At 40.4% G+C, this 21,397-nt stretch overlaps 2 protein-coding genes across 3 annotated transcripts in view; one reads left to right on the forward strand and one right to left on the reverse strand.

Moving 5' to 3' along the window:
- The window catches only part of LOC118404012 (matrilin-4-like), a gene marked incomplete in the record, with an annotated part of 15,829 nt that extends 9,827 nt beyond the window's left edge, over positions 1–6,002 (forward strand). The window contains 10 exon segments of the mRNA XM_035802929.1: positions 142–258; positions 771–884; positions 1,158–1,277; positions 1,780–1,872; positions 2,473–2,586; positions 2,721–2,890; positions 3,529–3,754; positions 4,110–4,286; positions 4,669–4,815; positions 5,598–6,002. Of these exon segments, the coding sequence (XP_035658822.1) occupies positions 142–258; positions 771–884; positions 1,158–1,277; positions 1,780–1,872; positions 2,473–2,586; positions 2,721–2,890; positions 3,529–3,754; positions 4,110–4,286; positions 4,669–4,815; positions 5,598–5,737 (1,418 nt within the window).
- Positions 6,003–6,092: 90 nt separating this feature from the next.
- Positions 6,093–21,359, reverse strand: LOC118404000 (PAS domain-containing serine/threonine-protein kinase-like). 2 transcript variants are annotated; one of them, XM_035802914.1, is made up of 21 exons: positions 21,175–21,359; positions 19,810–19,930; positions 19,121–19,270; positions 17,773–17,854; positions 17,507–17,647; positions 17,108–17,175; positions 16,639–16,809; positions 15,552–15,692; positions 15,119–15,253; positions 14,810–14,921; positions 14,039–14,196; positions 13,181–13,350; positions 12,389–13,123; positions 12,015–12,082; positions 11,223–11,539; positions 10,798–10,923; positions 10,111–10,302; positions 9,499–9,641; positions 8,784–8,917; positions 8,346–8,483; positions 6,093–7,793 (listed from the first exon to the last, which is right to left on the reverse strand). In XM_035802914.1, exons 1-21 carry the CDS (start codon positions 21,279–21,281, stop codon positions 7,672–7,674), a joined length of 3,531 nt encoding a protein of 1,176 aa, XP_035658807.1. In that variant the 5' UTR covers positions 21,282–21,359; the 3' UTR covers positions 6,093–7,671. The 2 variants fall into 2 exon arrangements, with proteins under 2 accessions (XP_035658807.1, XP_035658798.1); XM_035802905.1 differs by having other exon boundaries at positions 12,389–13,350; positions 21,175–21,358.
- Between the last annotated feature and the right edge of the window lie 38 nt (positions 21,360–21,397).

Here is a 21,397-nt window from a genome sequence, read left to right on the forward strand (position 1 = left end):
GGGGACAGCCTTCCATACCGTGCGTTAGACATAGGGGCGGAACAACCCACAGCTGCCCTTACATCATCAAAAAGGATATAGCACTACCTTATTACCTTACGTTACCAGTGACATAGAGATTTGTCCTGCCTTCCACTCCAGCGAACTACTGTGTGAACCACCAGTGCCAGAACGGTGCCGCCTGTGTTAACCAGCCAGGCCAGAATGGCTACACCTGCAACTGCCTGCCGGGATGGGAGGGACCACACTGTGAAACACGTAAGTGTAAACTCGTTTGTTGAAAATGTCTAAAATGTTTGTTTAATTCAGGATTCGTTTATGGACAAAAGTTAAATGCACAAGATAGGATTTCTCCTTTTTTACTAGATGATGATCGAATTGTTGAGCAACCAAAAATGCATTTCCGTGACCATTTCTTTTATTATTGGAATATGCTACACGGTGCAAAAACATGCTACTATAAAACACTCAAAACGTAGTGGAAATTGCCTGTAAAATCGCGATTTGTCATACTTTTTCTCGCTCATCGGTGGCAGGCAACCGAGAATTTTCAAAACAGAGTTTTCGGGAGGGGCCAGTAGTCTTTATTTACAAGATAGGAAAAAATCGCATCCAATGCTTTTCACGAGCTCCTCCCCCGTCATAAACCTCTATTTGGAGAATAGCAACCAGATTCTGGTGGAAAGTGGGCGTTACTTTATATATCAACATTATCCGATCATTGCTAGACGTATCTGGCAGGTTGACGACAATATCTATTCCACACGCAGCATCTTGTCAGAACACGGTCTCCCTGTGTGGCAACAGTCCTGGATGGCCTGATGTCGGCCTGTGCTCAGAGACCTATGTACTCGCCGCCTGCCCTGAGTTCTGCGGCACTTGCAGTACGTATATCTTACCTTTTCCTTTCCCTTTCAGTTGATAAATGGGTGTTAGACCTTTGTATGGATTTGTAAAAAAAATGATACAACTGATATTATGTCACACATCCGTGCATAATCATGTACACAAGTGTACATAAATTAATCTAAAATTACTTGTGTTCATTTCATGGTCCAAAACGGCCACATGATTGTAAAACTCTCAGGGACCTTTACTGATGATGGATGGCAGTGGTATCTAAGGCAGAAAAGAACTAATGTACATTTTCCTTGCAGGCTGCCCCACAAACCCCGAGTGTAAGAATGGCGGTAGCCGCGGTAACGACCCTAACCTGTATGGTGAAGATACCTGCGACTGTGTCTGTGTGGGGTCATGGACAGGACCGACCTGTGAAGGTACTGATACGTTCTTTTATACATATTGTACATTATTGGTGCAAATATAGCTTGTGGGTTCTGAGGTTAATCACATTAACAAAAATGTGACATTTTTTGTTTGTTCTTTCAAAGGATTGTGAACATTTTGGATAGATATTCTTGTGAACAATTGGTACATTGCGTAGAATTTACATGTAGTACTATTCATCGTTCTGTGAGACCGACGAGTGCCTTTACTTGAACATTTCGTGTACATTTGAGTGAAAATTTGATGTTGTGTGAACATTTGGTCTATGTTTGTGTAAACATTTGATCCATGTTTGTGTAAATATTTGATCTACGTTTCCGTGAACATTTGATCTATGTTCGTTTAGTCTAAATCTATGATAACATCAATACTTGCCGCTTTAGACAGGTCAGGAAAGGCATGGTATCTCCTCAACGGGGAATGTAGATATTGGCATGATTCCTCACATATGAAAAATTTAGAAAAATGACTTTTTTGTTTATTTCTTGTTAGTCTGTTCTCTGTCGTGTGCAAATGGAGGTGTTGTCGACCAAGGCAGCTGTACTTGCGTCTGTGCCGATGGCTGGGATGGACCTACCTGCTCAGGTAATATGATATCATACATACAGGTTTACGAAAGTACGTATGTCAACAGATTTTGCAGTACAGAAGTTGATTAACGTATCTTAAGTCTGCACCCATACAATAAAACATTTGCAGCACTAAATATACTCGCCATTCTAAGTAACTTTGAATGTTTCAAGAAGAAAGCAAAATGAATCAAGCAGTCAAGCGGGAAGGTGAATTCATCTTTTAAAAAATCACTAAAAATCTTTTCATTTAACTATCTCATTTGGAAAAGTGATCTCGAACCAGTTTAGCTCACAGAAGAAATATTATTCTGCTGGTCGTGACATAAAGATAGACACTATGTACAGTATCTATAGGTTCGTTGAAGTGGAGAAATTCCACTTACTCTATTCGACAAGCACGATGAACAATGAACAGCATAACGTCCCGTCCCAAAGACTGTGCTCATTTACATAAATTTTTTTTGCGACTTGTCTGAATATCGAGTGGGCGACAGTAACAAACCGGGCAGAATCGCGAATCACTGGAATCCACCATCTGGGATTCGGAAGTATCATGTATAAATGTAAAATAATCAGCTTTTGAAGTAAGACTTACCTTGTGTTCTTTCCTCAGACGTGTGTGCGGATTCCAGCACTCTCTGCGGAGCTAACCCTGGTTGGCCTACAGTGGAATCCTGTCAAGTGGACTATGTACAGGCTGCTTGTCACGCTTTCTGTGGCGTCTGCAGTAAGTTAACTGGACGCTGTCATATTCATAACAAACTTATTTTACATTAAAAATATGCTTAAGTCGTAAGCAAATTTCGAGTACTGGGAAGCCGCCGAACTGACTCTAGCGTACCCTGTCTCGGCTGTCCACAGCGCCCGTGGTTGTGAACCCCCCTGTGGCACTCGGCAGCTGCCAGGCACCTGTGGACCTGGTGTTCGTCATCGACGGCTCCGGCAGCGTTGGTGCCACGGAGTTCGAGAAAGCCAAGACCTTCATGAAGAACGTCGTTTCGCAGTTCGTCATCAGTGCAGCAGATACTAAGGTAGAAACGTGAACGTCATGCGGTCCAAAAACACAAGTGCATAAGACGTAAGCGGCCCCCTTTTCACCTGCGCTGCAACCGCTGAGCGACGAAAGTGTTTGCAGATTTTGCAACATATCTTATGGATAAAGAATGAATTTTCTTTGAATTTTCTTACGTTTGGAGAGCATTGTGATTTCTACACCATGCATCATATTTCGTTGATGAAATTGACTGTTAGATCCGATTTTGGTCGTTGTACTCAACGATCACCGTCTAGTGGAAAGGGGGCCCGAGAGACTAGTCAAAGAGAGAATCCGAGGGAACTCAACGGAGTGAGAGCATTGAGCGAGCAGGATTAGATTTGTGTGACCCTTGCATCCATAGTTGCAGTATGACGCTGACGCACATAAAGATTTAATGCAAAAGTCGGGAAAACACACAAAACTAATTAGTGTACGAAAGCCGTCGAGCGATCTGTCAAATGTTTGGTTGCACATCGTTCGGAGTCTTAGCAGAATGATTACCAGGCTATAATAGGATCAGGATTAACCAATAAACTTTAACTTTTAAGAAATTTAAAAGACGAGGGCCTTCCCTACATTGAGGATGTACATTTCATTATGACTTCATCGACTTCAAATGACCTTTGTCTTCAGGTTGGCGTGATTCAGTACAGCTCAACTGTGCAAGAAGAGTTCTCCCTCAATGCCCACTTCACCAAGACTGCTGTCCTCAACGCCATCGACAACATCGTGTACATGGGAGGAGGCACGCTTACTGGAGCAGCCATCACGTACATGAAGGATAACAGCCAATGGAGACCGGGCGTGGCCAAAATCGCCATCGTGGTGACTGACGGGAAGTCTAGTGATGATGTTGGACGTAATGTCACAATTCTCTGCAGTGCTTTCAAAGTTTATTTCAAACTTACCTGAAATACCAAGTGCAAGTGGCCTGGTATTCTAGCGTTAGGAGCAACTTGCCAATGTGACTGCTTTTTACTGTCTCTTGGATCAAGAATCCAGTCTATAATGACCACCTGTCCACACAGAACAGATTTGCTTGGTCCACTGAGTTGTTTTGTTGGGAAGTTTTGACTGTATACGTAATAACGTTAGGCATTTCTAAATTTAAAATCAGGACAACCCACCGTTACGTGAACCATTCTCTAAATTAATGTTTCCTTTTCTACTGTCGCTTCCTTCTTTTGATGCAATCCGTGAATGTTGTTGTTTAGCCCCATCCAGCGCGGCCCAGCAAACCGGCATCACCATGCACGCCATCGGTGTTGGAGCCAATGTAGACCAGACGGAGTTGAGTCAGATCGCCAGTACCTCTCAGTACGTCACCACCGTGGCCGACTACGACGCGCTGGACGCCCAGATGGCCCAACTGACTGCCTCTGTCTGTGACGGTACTGTGACAACAGCTAACTTATTGTCATGCATGAGCTATTTCTTAGCTAAACTTCGTCTCTATTATACCACTTGGTGGAATGAAACAAAATGTAGATATTGGCCAGAATAATTATAAAGGGGGACGAGTATGGCCCAACTCAGTCCTATTTTTGAGACCTCTGCAATATGACTGAAACAACCCAAATGAACGGACCATATCCCAACTTTAAATTTGTTATCAATGATTGAAATGCCATATAAAATGTTATGAGGACTTTTATCTGTGTTACATATTGCTTGACCCTTACATCTCTAGTCTCTTAATGAATTAAAAGTAGCCATCAGTGCAATCTTTCATGAATAAAGGCTCAACAGAAGCAAAATCCTGTCTCTCTGCAGGCGCGAATGACCAGTGTGAGTTGCCTGTGCTGCAGTACCAGACCTGTGTGCAGCAGGCGCTCTCCACCTGCTACTCCCAGACTGGTGCACGGGAGGTCAGCAGGGTCAGGAGGAGCGCAGACACGCCCATCACCCTCCGTCGCCAAGGTAGGAGGGACAATATGGTCTTTCTCACTAAATATGTTCTGTGCATTTTAGGAACGATGCTAGCATGTGTTGCTAGCAGACAGACGTTGGATGAAAATAGGTTGAAACAAGACAATAGAAGGGAAGACTTTCATCTCCTTCAGTGTTAACCAAAAAGACAAGAGGCGCCTGGAGGATTGTCGTTAAGCCACAGCAATTACGAGTACGCCTATAGCTATCCCTCTTGAATAGAGGCGGGTACCGGTACAGAAAATTCAGGTACAGGTACGGTTTTTGTCTAGAAGATCAGGTCCAGGTCAGGACCTGATTATCTATGAAAACTTGTGAATGGGCAAAATACACAAAACAATGGTCCATTTCGCTTGTAAAGATTCTGTTTAGTGACTTTCGCTGCCATTTTAAAATCCTAACTTCATGTAAACAACACTAACTTTGACCAAGTTTCACTGTAGAAATTTGGTTCAGTGAATGACTATCGACTCTCCTTAACTTCGCCCTTGTAATTTTCTTGCTTAAGTCCCAAAATACTACCGATTTATTCTGTTCCTCTCTGCAATCGGTCCAACATCTGGTCAACTGATTTTTTTCAGGTTCGTTTTTTTCCGGACCGGTCCAATAAGACAAAAAACGGTTTTGTACCGATACACCAAACTGGTACCCACCCCTACTCTTGAAACAAGACAATAAAAACCTATAAGGTGTTCCTTAATCTCATTTCTATATAACGTTAATGATGTACAAAATATTTCGGAGTCTACAGTAATATCTTCTGTTTTCTCCAGCTGAGGTCCATGTGATGGTGAGCAGCCAGGGTCTGCTGGCCGTGGTGGCCGTCACCGTTGGTAACGTCTTTCTGGCAGCAATCGCTTTCACCTTCAAGATGAAGCAGCTGACCAAGGCCAAGTCCAACGGCAGTGCCTAGTTTTACACATGACGTGATACCGTCTGATACATGATCAAACATGACATCCTACAAATGGTAACAGAATAAACATCAAATCTTGAAAGATTACGTTATCTTATTCAATGTAAAAGCATCTATCTGAGTCAGTTGTTTTAGCAAATGTTATTGGTAGTGTACATTATTCACATTGAGTTCCCATACCTATTTGGTATGCCAATGGTCAGATGTAAATTGTAAACCAGATTTCCTTTGATCAACAAAATAAACCACCCAGTCTTGAAAAGAAATTGTGCAGCATGTTTTTTTAAGTGAAAGCATGTACAAAGAGGCAAAGACTAAAATGCCATTTACAGAATGTTTAGCAGCAGGGGAGTCAACTAGACAATACTCTTTTAATGCAGACTGCTGTTTGCAAGTATCTCAAAGATATACAGACATTAAATATCATGGCAAAGAAAAGGTAAACTTTGGATGGAGATCAACAAAAACTGAAAGCACACTAAAGGTCCAATCACTGAGGAAGGGTCCTGTTGTAGCTCTAACACTTACTTTTTTGTAGCATAATGTGAACAGTTGATAATGTTTAGGTTTTGTGACTTCTTCCCTCATGATCAGATCTTATTCTACAAAAATGACCAATAGAGTTCCATTTGATGTAGACAAAAGCACTCTCCGAAAAGACAGCATATTCAACTGCAACATCATTCAATACTGGCCATGGAAACAGATATTAAGAGATCAATCATTCCTAACTGACACACTCAAACACAAAAGTATTCTACATGTTATGGTATCTATGTAATGTAATGATCACACACAAAAATGCATTTTAAAATCATGGCAAATAACTCAATGACAAGTCTTGTAAATTATGCAACTCATGGCATCACAAATAAGGACAATACAATTCAAATCAAACAAAGGACAAAAGGGTCAACACTTTTCATTGTAAAGTAAATGAGAAGTTAACTTCACAAAATAACTTATAAAACTAATTCACACTTTGATTCTATATTCTATCTAAGGCATTTCAAGAGCATGGTTAATCAATTTTCTCTGCTTTTCTTTTCATTCACACATGATGGATATTGAAAAGACTAATGAAAAGTATCAAATTCACACGGATGACATTTGCTTGTAACATACAAATAGTAAAAGGTATTGGATATCCTAAGATGTTGTAGTAATACTGAAAAGGGTTCTTTAATCAGAATCATTTGCCACTTCTATTAGTCTGAATAATTTTAATGGATAGAAATCTAGGCCATCTTCAGGCTTCCACAATAGCTATATATTAGATAACTCTAAAGTCTCAAAGTCACTGTCATACATTTTTACTCTTTGGATGGTACACACTGAAATATAAATTACCAAGTTTTACAATCCTTCTGGCCTATGATATACCGGTAATTGTGATTGCAATAGCACTACCTCAGAACATACTGTGTACTGCTGTATATGCAGTACTCAGGGGGATCAGCTGAGCTGGTGAATTGACCATCAAACGTACAGGAGTTTTCTTTTTCTCTAGTTAAAATAGAATTTATCAACATTTCTGTTGGATGTACGCCAACATTGCATCAGAATTGTTTTCATTGTTCATGATGTATTCTTCAACACAACATTTGGATATAGCACTAACACAACTATAGTATAGACTGAATAGTGCTAACACTACTATAGTTTAGACTGAATAGTGCTAACACTACTATAGTTTAGACTGAATAGTACTAACACTACTATAGTTTAGACTGAATAGTGCTAACACTACTATAGTATAGACTGAATAGTGCTAACACTACTATAGCATAGACTGAATAGTGCTAACACTACTACATTATAGACTGAACAGTGCTAACACTACTATAGTATAGACAGAATGTCAGCCTTACACAATACATTCTGTTGAAGTGCTGATCGAACATGCAGTGTTCCTGTCCTCAGGTGTGACATCAGATGGACATGTTCATGCCCTTGTCGTTCAGACATTTCTGGAGGTGCTGCTGGAGTTCCTCCACTTCTGATTCACTGTCACTCCCCAGGGGAACCACACCCTCCTCAGGGTGGCCCTCCTCTGTACAGGACACAACAGAAAAGTTCCATCATTTTACATGACACATAAATAACATACAAGCTTGTTTTACTAATAAACATAAAGCTTAAGTCGTATTTGTTTTCTAGAAGGTCGGCAAATCTAAAATTTGCCGGAGACTAGAGCATATTTTTCGCCTGTTTACATTGGAAAGGGCCAATGGACCTGTTAATGCTGGCTAATGTCTAAAATTGCGCCAGGATTGAGAGAACACCAAGCATACTACCAAAAGTGTCATTTAGAGCTCACAGACTCATTGGTAGATCGATTTTCCTTCTGTCATAAAATTAAATCATAATCATAATCATAAGAAGTTTATTTGCAAGTTCGTGCCCGAGGGCTAATTGCAAGTACATGGTATTTGAGACCCAGGCATCTTGGCATATATATGGGTGGTGCCATCTGCATCTTTATAGCCCTTATGCCAAACATTTGTGCAAGACAATACAGCATCTACTCGTAATAGGCATTAATGGTTTACAGATACAAATGTACTACACAAGTTTGTTGGTTAGTGTAATTGACAATGTGTACCATCAGGTAGGACATGGTTCCAGCTGTAGTCCTGAGGGTTACAGGGCTGGTGCAGCCAGTCATGGTCCACCAGCTGGTCCATGGTGCAGCGGTACGTGGGGGAGGGGTGCAGTAACCACGAGATCAGGTCAATCAACTCTGGGGGACAAACAGAGGAATATAGACTTTATTGTACGACAATTGCACAAGGTACAACATATGGTAACTTCTGCTACACAAGCACTATTCTACAAGGCTAAATCTACAAAAGACTGGATCAATGACAAGTTCTATTTCAGATATTATTGGTGGAAGTTTTAACATTTACTAGGCATTTTCTTATATATTACCCTATGTACAATGCGACAGTTGTGAAATGTTAAGCAGACTATGAACCAAGGGGAATTCTAGGATGTTGGTTGGAGTCTGCATAGGATATTCAATGTTTATTGTACATACCAGGAGACACTTCAAATGGAGGACTGAGCACAGCACGAATGGTCTCCTCTACATCATAGAATGGGTTCTCCCCAAAGATGAGAGTGTACAGGGTAATGCCTATGGACCACATCTCCAACTCAGGACCTCTGTACCTGGACCCAACAAACAAAATGTGAACTCAGCCATATACTGACATATCCATACCTCTATCATTTAGACAATGCTTTACCGGAGTGTATTTAAACATATATCATACATCCATGGTGTATCTTGAGCAATTCAGAAGTCTGGTGCAGTGACATCTTTGATATACAGGACTGGTACATGTTCATTCTGTGTTAACCTTTCACAATATATCTTACATTCCTCAAGATCATTTCTTCATCAGATAGCTGCTTCTACATGAAATCATATATTTTTCTGCTCATCTGCCATATAAACCACCTAAATGTTAAGATCAGGGTTGTCTCCAGCTTAAAATTTTCTATGTCCCATTCATTGGGATCCCATGTTGTTAAATTTAACTGTTAAGTCTTTCATTGCAAGGTCACAAAAAATTTCAGCAATTCTATGCCAAAAAAAGGTCTGATTTTCTAATGGACTTGGTCAAATTTCCCCTCTCCCATATATATGTGTTTACGCCTTTCAAAGTGAAACTTTTCCATCCCAACAAGCAATATCTGTCCCAGGACGGAGGAACGGGTCCTGGAGACAGCTCTTGGGTTAACCTTACCAGTTTCCCATGAGCACTTCTGGTGAGCAGTACTCCATTGTCCCACAGAAGGTGGCAAACATTTTGTTTTCTTCCATGTAGGCAGCGGAACCAAAGTCAATTAGCTTGATCCAGAAGTTCTCACTTAGGATGATGTTCTCATCCTGTTCAAGACAAGTATAAATATGACTTCTCACAGGATACAGTAATTTCTAAAGGTATAAAGAGCTAGCGAGCAAATTTTTCACATAAAATCTGCACAATGGGCTGCTGTTGTTTACATGGGACATACATGTACTTTGTAAAATAGTACTTTCCAATACTAAGTAGTACTGACAGCCTTGTCAACTGTCTCAGTCTACATTTGTAACTCTGTTTTATCCAAGAAAATGAAACCTACAATAGAAAATTCAAGATTATGATATGCAATAAATACCTTTCAAATTGGTATATGCAATTTCGCTCGATATAGAAATGCAGTCTAGTGTTTCAAGAATTTCAAAAGAAAAACAAAAAAAAACAACTCTGATCATACAATGTACTGACAGGCAGTTTTTGCCTGTCTTCTTGATGAAGGTAATAAAGAGTATTAAAATCCCAGAAAACAGTGCTATTGCCAGTCGTGAGTGGTACCTTGATGTCCCTGTGGAGAATGCCCTGCCTGTGGAGATAGTCTGTAGCATCAGCCAGCTGGCGGAAGATGTAACTGGCCAGGGGTTCATCCAGGTGTGGACGCCGGTCAATGAACTCAAACAGGTCCATGCCTCCACCATGCTTCTCCATCACCACTTGGAAAAACTCCTCATTCTCAAAAGCCTCCAACATCTAGTGGGATGTAGGATAACTATAGGGTCATGCTATTGCCTATACTACAGCAATTCTACATTTTCTAATCTAGCAACACTCCATAAAAAGCAAGTACAATTGTATGAATAAGTCAGGTACATGGTAGTCACAAGGAAAAGTTAACAGTCCATTAGCCTTGGAGGCCATAGGAAGCAATGACTTTTTAATCCACTGTGTCTCGTCTATGGCATTAGATTTTAGAAGCCAGAGCCCAACCATCACCTTTTCCTGCCTTTTACATCCTAACCAAGTCATGGACCCATTTTTTACCTGAATGGAGTTAGGAAAGTCATCTGAAGTGTATTTCTCTAGGTCATAAAGTTTATAGGCAGGAATTGAATCTGTGACCTCTTGATCTTGTGTCTGCCAGCCTAGACACTCTGCCATTTAATGCCTTAAAAATAAGTCAGAACTAATCCTCTAAAGAGACACCTGATCCTTCATGGCTGAGTTGTAATGAGTTATTGTTCATACCGTGACAATGTTGGGGTGTTCCAACTTGGCTAGCAGGGATATTTCCAGAGGGACACGCCCCAAACTGGAGTCTTCCACCCAGCTTTCCTCCAGTACCTTGGCCTTACGGATGAACTTGACAACAACCTAAGGCAAAACAAAGGAATAAAGTCAAACATTTCAATACACGTACTGATTTAGTAAATAAAACATAGGAAAGATTACATACAAACAGTAGTTAACTCAGGTATTTCTTTTTTTACCTAAAAGCCAATTAAGGTATTGTCTTTGTGTCTGTATTTTAACATATACTTAAAAATCTTAAAAATCACGGTACCTTGCATGATTCGATCATTACTAACTTAAACTATGCAGAAAAGTTTTTAGTATCTGGATGAATTTGGTACATCCTGAGAAGTGCTGAACAGCAGTGAACATTTGTATACCTGTTCTCCATCTGCCCTCCTCTCTGCTACCTTCACAAATCCAAAGGCTCCCTTGCCGATACACTGATGTGTTCTGTAGCGCTGATCGTAGTGTCCCGCTGCCGCTGACTCCTGCTCCGGGTCAGCTGGAAGTGCCTTGGTGTCCAGACTGACCGCAGAGGCCTCCAGACTACTGGTCAGGTTGGACCCCAGGGTGAAGTTGGCATGGGAATGAGACTGTGAGCCAGGAATCTCGTCCCCGGGGTCCCGTGACACCCACATGCACCACAGCTCCTTCCCATTGTCCAGCACCACACGCTTCATCTGGAACAAGATGCCTGCAGGCAAGATGGCAGACATTCATCTATCTATCTATTTCATCTCAAGACAGGTGGGTGGCCTTACAACTTTTGAAACTTGATTTCCACCATACATATTGTAAACAAGAGAAAAACGTCATTTTTGACGTTGTTAACTTACAATTCAGTTAAAACACCAGTGGACAACATACAGTAGATCACATGAAAAACAAGGCGTCAAAATAAAATTAGTGTCCATACTCAAGTCCATAAACATTCAAAGGTCAAAACCAAAGAAGGCAAAATAAGGAATGGAGGTCAGAGGTCAAGATGCTACAAGTGGCATGTGCCTTAAGGTTGCTACTTGCCTTACTTCAGCTGGTAATCCAGTGCAACGGTCTATTCAGTCGAGAGGCACAGGAAACTAACTGACACCCAGGCTATAATGTTTCCTATGTTTCAAATAGTTACACATATAAAGCCATGTCAGGAAGGTTATTTGAATGTTTCTCACCAAGCTTGGCACCATTCCTGTGTCTGCAGTAACCAACATAGCTTCCCTCCTGCATGTCCAGACTGGAGCTGTAGGTACAGGGTTTGTATAGAAACAATAATGTTTTAGGTCATTTCAGTAATGTTATATCATGCCTCTTCTACATACTGAGTGACTTGGCATTATAAAGTTGTTATCTATCAAAATCATCTGCCTTTCCTCTAGTAAACAGCCTCAGGACTGCGAATGACTAACACTGAGTTTTGCAGTTGGAAACCTCTCACAATGGCTACTATGTATGTAAATAAGACTGACTTTTGCAATTAAGGTGTTGCAACTAGCTATTTGAGGTATCTTTAAGTTTGATCTTGACACAACATCCAGACATCCTTTACCTGATCCACTGATTAGTTGAAGCATTTCCAGGTTCAAGGTGGTTTGGTGTGCTGCTTCTCACAGCTTTAATACTGGCCACATCCTGGTGGCCATCAGGTGACTGCAAGGTAAGGTCATCTGTTCTTGTAATGACTGTGCTCTCTGTTCTCTGGTTTTCTGAGCTCTCGGCTGTCTGTACTCTAGGACTGTTGCTGTCTTTTCCATGACTACCTGATGATTGTTTGATGTCACCACAGACAGCATTAGATGACTCATTCTCTTGTGTGAGCTGGTTGCTGTCCATTCTATCTGGGTTGTCATCTGCCTTCTGTGAGACACTGGTGCTCTCTGTTACTGGTGAGCTGGGTTTGCTGTTGTTATTTTTAACAACAGTACTACCATCATTTACTTTTTCAATAGTATTGCTACCTTCCATACTGTCTATTTGGTTTTCAGTGCTTTCAACATTGTCCACTCTCACCCTCTCATCAATGCCCTTTTTCTGTAAAGAATTGTTTTCTACAGTTGCTATACTTGTACTGTCTGTCTCTTGCACAGCTGTACTGCTGTCTATTGTCATTGAACTAAGCTTGTCTGCAACATGGTCAGCTGCATTGCTGTCTACTGTCTGTGTACTGCAGCTGCTGTCTGCCTCCTGAACAGGTGTGCTGTCTATTCTCTGTACAGCTGAAATGTTGTCTGCCTTCTGTTCAGGCTCCTGGCTGCCCTCTGACTGGTCTGTGATCAAAGGCACAGCCTTTTCAATTGTGTGTGATTCTGAACTTCTATCAGGCTGTGGTTTCTGGTGTTCTGAGTCATTTTGTAAGTCTAGTATCTTCTGAGTGTCGCTCTTTCCTGTAGATATAAGATCAGGCATGGATAGCTCATCTTCACTGCTTTCATCAAACGGTGGGAGAGGCATGGAGCTGGTATCTATCAGGTCCACATGTCGCTCAAAGTCTGGTATGAGATTTGTGACAGGCTGGAAACAACAAAATAGCTTGGTTAATCTATTATCGGGAATGGTTACTGTTTTGATATTCCACATTGAATATACTACTAGTTATGTTACCTTCACAGAAGGGAACATATTGTTTTTGCTTTGTTTCTTCTTCTTTTCCACACAAATAAGGTCAACGACCTGGACCAGACGGCTGTCACCGTGGTAACCGGTAAAGTAGCAGGCACCATGTGGTGTTCGGTTACATAATGTAGCAAATGTCAGATCTAGAGGGGCTCGGGTCACTACATTTAGAAATGTGTTCAAATAAGAATGAACAAAACAGTTGCCAGTGTTAGACTACAACATGTGAAGGTAACATTCTGTATTTGCTTGCAAATATTACCTTTCTAGTATTTTGTGCTATTTTTTTAATCAAACTGGATAAATGGGACAGTGAGTGAGCAAAGGCAAAGGATATACATATCAACATACATGTACATGCAACATGACAAATCTTGAAGTTCCTTACTTTTTGTGCCATATCAGATATACCCTAGTACAATAAAATAGAGCAATATGACTTTCAGTCAATAGAAAGATCATACACAAATATGGAAGAGATGCATAACAGTGTAGAATTTTACCATAATACAACACCTTGAGTCACTCAGTTCCTCCCATCCACTCATGGGCAGAGTTCAGTTTTACAACGTATTTACATACTAACCTTGCCAAGCAGGTCTGCCTGGGGGTACCCAAACAGGGCCAGGGCAAAGTAGTGGTTAACAGAGTAGATGGTGCCATCCTCCTGTAGAGTGATCATCCCACTGATGTTGGTGAACACCCAGACAGTACCACTGTAGACTGGAGACCTGTCACTTTCATCTGCAATGGGGAGAATTGTATTTTAGCCCCTGTCACACAGTCGACAATCTTCTGCCATATTTGCTGATCAGAAGGCCACTGAATTTCAGTATCATTGGAGATTGAAGCATATTTTTCGCACAAAAAATCTACCCTAACACACTGTGATTGCAAGACGATCAACACCAAACTTGCCATATTGTTGTACAAAATGTTATACAGACCTTCCTTATGTACATGTACACTCGTCTGCCAATCAAATTCCCTGCTGTGTGACAACTTTATCTGTAAGATCTGTAGCAACTTTCTGGGTGACCAGCACAACATTGGTGCCATGTAGAATCTTACAGCACCAATAACTGTAGCCACCGTTTTATCATACACATACACAATTACCATACAAAAGGATAGATCTAGAGCAGCTGCATCACTATATATGTTTACACAACCAAGTAATACTTTTTAACAAAAAACGGATTTATGCAAATGTAAATGTAAGTGCAAAAGTACATGTAGGGACATTCTGAAATACAGTCACAGATTTTCTCCATTAAAAATGCTTGAAAAACTTGTTTGAAAGTCAACCGTAACTCCCACATGAGTATTGAAACAAAAACCTTACAAATGAACTCACTTGAGTCTGTGTTGTCTGGATGACCAGCTGCATCACTCTGCTCTATGAGAAGACTGAGTGGAAAACTGTTCCCATCTTTGGTGCTGCCTGTTATTCTCTGCTTATGAACATCCTGAAACATGTACGTTTGTAAGCAGATAATCTGATAAAATGTATAAGCAGAGTTCTTAAGGTTATAGACTTAACCCCATTATTTTACAACGTTGTTGGCCCTTTTACTCAAACAAGTTCCATAGATTCATCTGTTCACAACTTGGAAAAGACATATACATACATTGTACATATACAAGAACTTCATTAAGACTTTACCTTATTCTTTAGTGTACTAGGAATGGGTATACTCATGCCAGGCAGCAAGTTCAAGATCTGACAGCCCTGTAGATCACTTGGGTTCTCGTAACCCAGGAGACTACAAAACTCCTCATCACAATCCACAAGTAGACCCTGGTGGACATAAGAAATATCAGTATGCACAGTTATACATTAATGTCAAAAGAGCTGATCAGCAAGTATGTGAATCCTATTTTAGACCATTGGGAAATTTCCCTTGACGTAAAAGGAAAAAAAAACACATTTTATCCGAAATTCACAACACATTACTTATTACTTGAAAAAAAAAAAAACTTAAAATAAATACAGTATACATTTGTAGCTGACAGCAGAGGTGACTAACATATAGTCCCCTCTTTGACACCAGACAGCCTATGTGGTGAGGGATTATTTACAGTTGATATCTACTGACCTGACTGTTAAACTGTACATGTGCCACTCTGCGCTCTACTGGCTCCATGACGACCACACAGCGAGGCTGGTCCTGCCACTGTAGTCTCTTCATCCACAGGGAGATGGGGATCCTCAGGCCTGTGGAGTCTACTGCATCCACCTGTACACACAGTTACAGACTGCTCTTCAGATAAAAGTTCAACTAATGTCAGGATTGGGAATATGATCCCTCCTGAACTCATGAACACAAACTGGAGTGGAACACCTCCGTCTATTCCTCTGCTAATCTAAGATATATTCAGTCCCTACCTACTGAGCTCTTCCACCTTCTTGTACTGACCTACTTCTATCCATCTCTGAAACTCTGAGGGCCATATCAAGTCCTTACAAGTGACTATCTCAGCCCAGTCTGTGACATAAAGTTCCTGAGAAAAAATCTAACCAAGTTGCAAGGACACACAATCTAGCTTGACGTTTGATGTGTAATCTGTAATTGCCATTTCATTATCTGCTTCGGTACTGTATGTGTTTTCTGATTGAATACTTGAACTTTCAATATGCTTATCTTCAATTCCAGGGATCTAACACAGATCTATATTTCATAACTGTCATTTTGAATAACTGTCCAAAAGCAAAAACTAATTATATCATTCCAAAGTATAGACATGGACTGACAACATAAGGGAAGATCTCCACATCTTGAATTTACAGATTGCTAACCCAAAAAACAGAGACTGTTGGTGGGCTGCCATCATGCTTTCACATCTATGTGCAAGCACATATAACCCTCGCCTGACTGGGTACAACAGGCAATAAAACTGGATAGTAGTAGAGAAGTAGTAGTACCATTGGATATTACCATAAATACAATGCAATACCGAAATAGAAACTGTGAGGTTCTTTGTCTGGCAACAAAATTATGGTTTACTGAAGCAATGGTAGACAGTCTTATTGTTATGTTTGGACAAGTCCTTTTGGACAAGTTTGTAGTTGTCTTATACAATTTATCTATTTTGATTATTGTGCATGTGCAATGCATATCTGTATATTCATATCAAGAAATTATACAATAGAAAACAAAACAAAACAATGATTCCAACACTGACCACTTTGCCTGCGATGCTGACCAGCTCTCCTGATGCAGGGTCCAGGTGAGTCTCGGTCAGTGCCAGGTGAGAGCTGCGATGACCGGACAGTAGGCGGGACAGCTGCATGCTGACCAGCTGATCCCGCCCGTACCCAAACAGCTCACACGCCATGTCATTTGCAACAAGGATCTGGGATGGATGGCACAAAGATATTAGGTTACATATGTAGTCTACTAGAAGTAGAACAATTCTGCTTTGTTATTAGCCAGTTTCGTTACACATATGCATGTGTTCTAGACTAATTTTGCAAAATAGATAAAGATTAACAGATGGACAAGAATCTTCATGAAGTATAAATGTTAAGATATTGGAGAAACTTTTCAACTCCTAAATAAGGCTTCACCTGATTGCTAAAAATCTACTTCAGATTCATGTATCACTTCATCATACAAATCAACCATGCTGTACTGAAGTAAAGGTGTCTCACCTGGGTTGTAACAGCATCCACCGTTACTATGGCTTTGTTGGGGTTGTGTATGGTGTTGGGGACTCTTCCTGAAAATACACAAGCTTCACAATAACTACGCTATCCTTGGTGCTGAACAATCTGAGCAAAATCAGCCTTAGTTGCTAAGATAACTATTTTACAATCTGTCACTTTCTACATTTTACTGATCTTGAAAGTAAAAACAAACTTGTACCAAAGAGGTCAAGAATAGAGTTATTGTTGCCAAGGAGGAGGTTTTCTGTGAATGGCTTCAGATCATGTCTGTCCTTGGTGCTGAAGGTACTATTTAACAACAATAACACAGTACAGACAATAGATCTTTCAGCCATAATTCAGACTGTAAATGCAGAATGATCCTTGTATGTATATGTGAGGTACCTGAGACAGACTCGCCCATGGCTGTGTTGAAGGACCAGGATGTACCCATGGACAGGCTGAGCCCGGGGTCAAAGTTCGGCACTGCGCTGAAGGACCCGTGACAAGGGGCGCTGCCGAAACTGAAGCTCAGCAAGCCATCGGCTGGAACACAACCAGGAAATCAACTCTTATGCAGTAACTTGGAATAATGGGTGCATATGTACTTTTGTAAACCCAAAATTGGAGCTGTTTTACTCAAGTGATCTTTATCCTCATGCAGAACTTACCTTTGACTTTTGCGAGAGAGTCCTGCTCAGACAGAGACTTGTTAACATCTGTACTTCCTGTTACAGCACTGGGCTCAGATTCCTACAGTGGGACAGATATGTATTAAAACTACATCACTACAATGATGTAGAAACTAGGACATACTGCTCTGGTTTCAGAAAATATTGTAAATCTGGAAACTTTTTCAGTGATTTACTTATAAGGTTTTCGCTATAACGTCACCAATGCAAATTCCAGACACCATGAATGTATGTTTCCAATACACTGCTGTACTACAAAACTGTGTCAACCATGAACCTAAGACACTGCTAAAACTTCCTTTTTTCCCATGAAATAAAAGCACAGAAAAAGTACATTTGTTTACAGTATAAAGACATTTGCATATCATCATCATGTTCGAAAATTGAACTTCTCTTTAAAGGTAAAGACGACAGTACCCAAGCCATACATTTGTCTATGTAGTACAGAATAGAAGGTTGGATAGAAAAGTTGAAGCTTACATGGAAAGTGAGTAGTAGGAGAGGAAGGTGACAGGTCAAAACTGACCTCCATCATGTGAATATCTAAAGAGAAAAGAAGAGGGAAACTTCAGATGGAGACAGTGTATCATCAGATATTTTGTTCAACTATTTAGTCTTGGATAAGGCCACAACAATTTAATTCCTTGGTTCACGGATTCGCTCGCTCCTATTTTTTGGGAAAAAAAATAAAAATAAAAATTACCACTCAGCAAATTTTCACCATTAATGAAACCATTCACCAACTTTCTGGTGTAGCAAATTGGCCTTTATATTATAAGCTCCTTAAAGTGTGGGTACAGGTGCTGTTACTGTACAATAATAGTGTTTTTGTACCTTTTACAAGCTGAAAACTTTTTTTCTTCATGTTTTGGATTAGCCATTACCTTTACCCCAACCATTTTACAATTTTTATTTTTATTTCGCCCTCTCGCTCCATATTTTTTATGAAAAAATCCGTGAACCAAGAAATTAAATTGGTGTGGCCTAAGGGCAAGTATTGAAATTTGACATTCACAGTTAACTGTGCTTAGTATTTAAGATAATAACTTCATGGTTCCAACTGCACATGCCGAGCAAAATACATATCAATTATCATAGGTAACATGTCAAAGGTGAAGGCCCCTAACTTGTAAACATTTCTTTCTCTCAGGGGCCTTCACCTTTAACATATCACCCACAATGCAACTCGCTGTACATGTCCAATTGGAACCAAGTGCAAGCTACCTAGTCTTCGAATCTATCTTCCCATTTCAATAAAAATAAAGTTTTATTGTATATTGTAGAATGGCCCCATTTCAGAGGGATCTAGGTGCTACAACACATGTACCTGCTGTGGAGCAGTGCTGCCATGCTGACTGACCATGGCTGATGGACGTGTGTGTACCAGGTCTAACGGTGAGCGGTACGATGGAGTACCAAACAGGTCACTTCTGTTCACCAGCTGGTCACCATTGGCACTGCCACCCCAGGACTTCCCCTGGACACAATAAAACATGGATATATTGTCAACAGGACAGTTTCTGATTTAACAGCAAATACATTTACAAAATCAAGGTTGGACAAGTTTTCTAAAATTAACTTGTCCTATCGGGCAAGCACATAAAAAATTTATTGCCCAAACCAACTTTTTACTTGCCCAAAATTCAAATGACTGTCACTTTTATGTGCATTTTCACTTCAAGCAATGGAATTCTTATTTGACCATTGCTTGATGTCATGACTGTAAAAGGTAACAAGAATAACATCTCACTCAACAGAAAAATCTTACTTGCCCGATCGGGCAAGTGGGGTAGGTCATGCACTTGCCCGAACAGCACTTTCACTTGCCCTGGACAATGGGCTAGTGGACTTGTCCAACCCTGAAAATGAATATCTTCAACTTCTGGTGCTTTCCATCCAAATGTAATGTTTTCCAAACAGACAATTTTGTTTCAACATGCATAAGTGAGCTAGTAACTTTTGTGTAAAACGACTTTACCATTGGATGTAAGTGTATCATTGGACCATGGAACATACCATTGCCCTAATGGGGGACATCTTGGGAGAGAAGAGCTGCTGTGGATTTGCGATGGTATGGGCCAGGCTGTGGCCTCTGTCTGGTCCTTGCATCTTTTTGGATGTATGACTTCTTTTTAACCTGGATATAAATGTTAAACAAATGTCAAGATACAAAACTTACATTGTTTAATACGAATCATCAATTGTCCAGAAAGTGACATAGATTTTCCTTGCATCTCATTTAATCATAGACCTTCAGACGAGACGAGTATTATTGTATTAATTGATTTATCATTTTGCCTTGCATTGTACCATGTACAAATGTTGTGTAATAAAGTTTATTTCAAAGTTCATTTCCTTTCGTTTTATTTAATACAATACAAAAAGGCATGATAACTGGCATCACCCTTACTGGAGGCATATGAATACACAGTGTGTGACTCAGACAGTGAGACTGACAGTGGGATTCTAGACTATTCAATACTGGTATGGACTTAGTTAATCAATATAATGCCTAAATAACAAAACAAAAAAACACTGTTTAATGTTACAATTATGGATGCCAGACAACTCCGTACCTTGACAACTTTAATTTGTATGTAGCAAATCAGAAAAACTTGCCTAGGATGGTTCATAGATATGTTTTGCCTTCAATAGGAGATTAGGACACCTAACTTCAACTCTAACAGGACACCTAATTTCAAATCTAACCCAATACCAGGAACTCCGAGATGTCCTGGACTTCTGCATGACTAGGTGCCAACTTGTTCTGATACCAAGTTAAATCATTTCAACTACTGGTAGCTAGTCATATAACTAGTATAAGGAATGTGCTAGCAGGTCATAGGGTATACAGAAACTCAGGAAAGCTTAAGGTTATGAATAGAATTACAGTACATCATTGTTCAGACATAATTTCATCACTTGTTCATTTGGCTACTAGTACATCAATGACGCCCATTGAAAGCCGACTGGCATAACCATATATATTAGTAACGTTATACCAAGATCACCTTACAACGTTACTGGTACGTTAGCAGTAGTCTAACCGCCTCTTCGCTTATACATAATTTATCATAATAACTCGATTACAGACGCTTTAGAAATAGTTGCTATAATAATTTGTAGTTTTACATTGAGCACACAGTGATGAACGGTATAAGGATGATTTTTACGACATTTTTTCTACTTTTCCACCAGTTGTACAAGTACATCTGCACGAGTAACGTTACAGGTGCATGTAAAGACGTTAGAAGAATTTGGAAGCTTTGCCCCCCTCCCACCATGCATGTTCTTGTGATTTCTCCATCGTTTCTACACTTCACCAGGACATATGTTTACAGATTAAACCTTCAGATTGCGACGACCCAACCCCACGCTCACCGCTCTGTCCTGTGTGACGTCTCGTCCATGGGGGAAAGAATTCCTCCGGCAGTCGGTTTTTGAAAACAATCCCGGTCCGCCATGTACCGATCGTTACTAAACTGCATACAGTTTACACACGTTGCACTCTGGCATCAACCGCTAGATGTCGCTTCATTCGCTAGAAGGCAGTCATCAGAATCAAAAAGTCTGAAGTCTTTGTATTCACTAGGCTCTTCTGAAG

This window comes from Branchiostoma floridae, chromosome 2 (genome assembly GCF_000003815.2).
Source record: "Branchiostoma floridae strain S238N-H82 chromosome 2, Bfl_VNyyK, whole genome shotgun sequence".
Taxonomy (NCBI): Eukaryota; Metazoa; Chordata; class Leptocardii; order Amphioxiformes; family Branchiostomatidae; genus Branchiostoma; species Branchiostoma floridae.

Excerpts from the sequence above, each read along its gene's own strand:
- LOC118404000 (XM_035802905.1), bottom strand. The coding sequence starts at position 21,281 with ATGCAGTTTAGTAACGATCGGTACATGGCGGACCGGGATTGTTTTCAA. Across the intron at positions 14,197-14,809 it reads TCCAGACAACACAGACTCAA|ATGAAAGTGACAGGTCTCCA; the intron begins GTGAGTTCATTT and ends TCCCCATTGCAG. Across the intron at positions 8,918-9,498 it reads GAAGTGCTCATGGGAAACTG|GTACAGAGGTCCTGAGTTGG; the intron begins GTAAGGTTAACC and ends TGTTGGGTCCAG.